Genomic DNA, 4,634 nt, shown 5'->3' with positions numbered 1-4,634 from the left:
GATAGTTAGGTTCTTGATTGGACATGTCATCAAGTTACGGGGAGGAAGCCGGGAACTGAGGTTGAAAAGTAGGGAAAAAAAGGATCAGCCACGATTGAACGACGGAGCAGACTCGATGGGCCAGATGGCCTAATACTACTCCTATGTGTTATTGATTTATGGCATCTAAAGGGAGACAACCACAATGTAGAACATTCCCTGTCTCACATTCCCGGGGAGCTGCCTGTCCCCAGTATTGGTACCACTCTGAACAAAATTCCACCAAATGCAAGAACGGCGTTCGAGTCGATCCCGTGAGTTAGAGGGGAGACAGAGGGTTTAGTTTAGTCTGTCATTAAATATGATGAATCAGAATATTGAATATTCAGGATCGATATCACTGACGGATATTACTGTCACGAGCATCAAGCGGGAAGTTTGTAAAGTGACCCCAGAGAGGCTCACATCGGTTAACAGGCAGAAGTGCCAAACACGAGTAGCTGTGCAAACTCACCAGGAACGCCAATAACGACAATGAACACGTTGAGTATTCTGTCCACACGCTGGTACCTCTGATACAGTGCAGGCATTTTCTCTGATCATTGGTTTGTCCCCGTGTGCTACAGGCGATCTCTCGGAATGAAATGCCGAGGCTGCACATACCAAGGTTTTTAATATCATTACCTGAATCCGCGGGGACAGGTTTCATCAGGTTTAAAAATAAGCATTTTGTAAAAAAAAATTATTCACAATCCGATTTCGTCAGTCAAGTGAAAATCGTGTTGCAACATTGTGATTAACTCAGTGAATTAATTGTGAAACAATGGAAATTGTGATGTTACTAAGGGTTGTAAATTGCGAGTGGCGTTCCCAGAGCAATGGGAATGTTGTTTCAAACAAAACAGACACAACTCTCACCTCGCCCTGCGGCAGTGCGACTCATGTCCATCGGTTGAGCAGACCACCTGAGAGCCAAGCGGCCCTCTGCACTCGGATTCTCCCCAATCGTAATCACATCTGATCTCAATGTAACCTATTCTCCAACTCCCGATACAAGCAACCGTCCTCAGCTCGTTCGGGTGAAGTGTACCAAACTCTTGTGCTGGATCGTAAACAAGTCCACCTTCACCACCACTGCGAGAAATGTTTGCTCTGGGAGAAGAAACTTCCTGCTTCTGTTTGTCCGACATAGAACAGAGAAAGGGAAAGAACGGGAACAGACCCTTCGGCCCACAGTGACTGTGCCAACCACTGTAAACCTGTACTTCAAAGGGATCGCTTTGTTAGACACAACATCTTGAATTGTAAGAGTGTAGCTTGTGGCGTTGTATTGAATTGCCTATTGGTGTCATTGTCACCAGGGTTACAAACACTAAACCTATCCCACTTCCCCCCTTTCTCCACAGCACTGTACCATCCCCTAAACTAATCCCACTGCCCACATTCTCCACAGTACTGTATCAGCCCCGAAACTGTTCCACCTGCCCCTTCTGTCACCACGGCACTGTGTCTGCCACTGAACGAATCCTACTGCCATTCCGCCCCCCACTTTTTTCACAGCACTATATCTGTCCCGAAACTAATCCCACTGCTCCCTCTTTCCCAGCAGCACTGTATCAACGCCTAGACTAATCCCACTCTCCCCTCTGTCTCCACAGCACTGCATAAGCCCGTAAACCAATCCCACTTTCCCTCTCTCTCCACAGCACTGAATTAGCCCCTAAACTAATCACACTGTCCATTCTCTCTGTATCTACCCTTAACCTATATCTCTCTTCCCTCGCTCCCCACAGCACTGTATCGATCCCCAAACTAATCCCACTGCGCTGCGCTGTCTTCACGGCCCCAAGTCGATCGACAAAATAATACCACTTCCCCTCTCTGTACAGACAGCCCAGAGCCGATCCCCGAAATAATCCATCGGCAACTCTCTCCCGCCACAGGCGCAGATACAAAGCAAAAATTGCGGAGTGTTTGGCAAAACTGCGTCGGAGAGAAAGAAGGTGGAGGTGGGGCGAAGGGATTTCGGAAAGAGGGATGGAGAGAGAGAGAGAGAGAGAGAGAGAGAGAGAGAGAGAGAGAGAGAGAGGTGGGGACAGAGAGAGAGAAAGGGAGACAGAGAGTGAGAGAGACGGGGTCAGAGAGCGCGAGGGAGAGCTGGGAGGAAGAAAGGGACGATAGAGGGAGCAGGGTAACAGAGGAGTGGTGAGATAGCCGCGGGAGGAAGAGAGAAGCGGAGGAAGAAATTGGGAAAGAAGGTGGGAAGCTGAGAGCGGCGGGAGCAAAAAAAGGGATGGATGCTGGGGAGAGTGGGGGAAGAGTAGATGGGGGAATATTAGGGCAGAGAGAGATTGGTGTAGGAAGAGAGATGCGGAGAGACAGAAAGCGAAAGAAAAAGATGGTGAAGTGCGAAAGAGGAAGGGTGATAGAGGGAAAGAAGGGGAGAGAGGGAGCAGCGGTTCGAGAGAGGGGAAACGAGATGGGAGTGAGTGAGCGTAGCAGATAGGAGTGGGATTGTGAAGGAAAGAAGAGGTGAAGGAGAATATGGGAGGGGATAGATTGGGAACGAAGTGCCAGTGATAGAGTGTGCCCTGGAACAGAGAGAGGAGGGAGGAAGGTGCGAGGGAAAGATTGGGGAGGGTAGAGAAAGAACGGGGGAGAAGAGGAGGAACATCCAGAAAGGGGAACAGGAAGAAATGGGGGCAGAGTAGAGGAGTAGAGTGGTAGGGGAAATGGGGGAGAGTGAAGGAGGGAGTGATACAGCGGAAAATCAGCAACACACATAAAAATTGCTGAGGAACGCAGCAGGCCAGGCAGCATCATTAGGAAGAGGTGCAGTCGACGGTTCGGGGCCGAACCCTTTGTCAGGACTAACTGAAAGAAGAGCTAGTAAGAGTAAACACAAAATAATCTGCAGATGCTGGGGTCAAAGCAACACTCACAACACGCTGGAGGAATTCAGCAGGTCGGGCAGCATCTGTGGAAACGATCGGTCGACGTTTCGGGCCGGAACCCTTCGTCAGGACTGTAGGGGGAAGGGGCAGAGGCCCTATAAAGAAGGTGGGGGGAGGGTGGGAAGGAGAAGGCTGGTAGGTTCCAGGTGAAAAACCAGTAAAGGGAAAGATAAAGGGGTGGGAGAAGGGAGGCAGGGAGGTGATAGGCAGGAAAGGTGAAGAAAGAATAGGGGAAAACACAATGGGTAGTAGAAGGAGGTGGAAGCATGAGGGAGGTGATAGGCAGCTGGGGGAGGGGGCAGAGTGACATAGGGATAGGGGAAGGGAGGGGGAGGGAATTACCGGAAGTTAGAGAATTCTGTGTTCATACCAAGGGGCTGGAGGCTACCTCGACGGTATTTGAGGTGTTGCTCCTCCAACCTGAGTTTAGCCTCATCATGGCAGTAGAGGAGGCCATGTATGGACATATATGAATGGGAATGGGAAGCAGAGTTGAAGTGAGTGGCTACTGGGAGATCCTGTCTGTTTTGGCGGACGGAGCGGACGCGCTTGACGAAGCGGTCCCCCAATCTGCGTCGGGTTTCACCGATGTAGAGGAGACCGCACCGAGAGCACCGGATGCAATAGATGACCCCAACAGACTCACAAGTGAAGTGTTGCCTCACCTGGAAGGCTGTTTGGGGCCCTGAATGGTGGCAAGAGAGGAGGTGTAGGGACAGGTGTAGCACTTGCGCTTACAGGGATAAGTGCCAGGTGGGAGATCCGTGGGGAGGGACGTGTGGACCAGGGAGTCGCGGACGGACCATCCCTGCGGAAAGCGGAGAGGGGTGGAGAGGGAAAGGTGTACTTAGTGGTGGGGTCCTATTGTAGGTGGCGGAAGTTGCAGAGGATAATGTGTTGGATCCGGAGGCTGGTGGGATGGTAGGTAAGGACAAGGGGAACTCTGTCCCTGTTGTGGTGGCGGGAGGATGGGGTGAGAGCCGAAGTGCGGGAAATGGAGGAGATGCGGGTGAGGGCATCATTGATGACAGCAGAAGGGAAACCACGATCCTTAAAGAAAGAGGACATTTGCGATGTCCTGGAACGGAAAACCTCATCCTGGGAGCAGATGCGGCGGAGACGGAGGAACTGGGAATAGGGAATGGCATTTTTGCATGTGGCGGGTTGGGAAGAGGTATAGTTGAGGTAGTTATGAGAGTCAGTGGGCTTGTGGAAGATGTCAGTGGACAGTCTGTCTGCAGAGATGGAGACCGAGAGCTCGAGAAAGGCGAGAGCAGTGTCCGAGATAGACCAAGTGAATTTGAGGGGTGGGTGGAAGTTAGTAGTAAAATCGATGAAATTGACGAGCTCAGTATGGGTGCAGGAAGCAGCACCAATGTAGTCGTCAATGTACTGAAGGAAAAGTTGGAGAGCAGTACCAGAATAGGTTTGGAGCACAGACTGTTCCACATAACCAACAAAGAGGCAGGCAACACACTTCAAAGTTGCTGGTGAACGCAGCAGGCCAGGCAGCATCTCTAGGAAGAGGTACAGTCGACGTTTCAGGCCAAGATCCTTCGTCAGGACTAACTGAAGGAAGAGTGAGTAAGAGATTTGAAAGTGAGAGGGGAAGGGAGAGATCCAAAATGATAGGAGAAGACAGGAGGGGGAGGGATGGAGCCAAGAGGGCCCATGCGAATTCCCATAGCCACACCCACTTTC

General features: G+C 51.0%; 1 protein-coding gene across 1 annotated transcript in view; it reads right to left on the bottom strand.

The window, feature by feature from the left end:
* LOC134341510 (probable G-protein coupled receptor 139) overlaps positions 1–640 on the bottom strand; it is a 2,113-nt gene extending 1,473 nt beyond the window's left edge. Inside the window, 2 exon segments of the mRNA XM_063039381.1 lie at positions 494–605; positions 608–640. Coding sequence (XP_062895451.1) covers positions 494–605; positions 608–640 — 145 coding nt within the window.
* Positions 641–4,634: the final 3,994 nt, after the last annotated feature.

The sequence above is a fragment of the Mobula hypostoma genome, unplaced genomic scaffold (genome assembly GCF_963921235.1).
Source record: "Mobula hypostoma unplaced genomic scaffold, sMobHyp1.1 scaffold_162, whole genome shotgun sequence".
Lineage (NCBI taxonomy): Eukaryota > Metazoa > Chordata > Chondrichthyes > Myliobatiformes > Myliobatidae > Mobula > Mobula hypostoma.
Note: the sequence above shows the minus strand (reverse complement) of the source record. Positions and strands in the feature narration are given on the sequence as shown.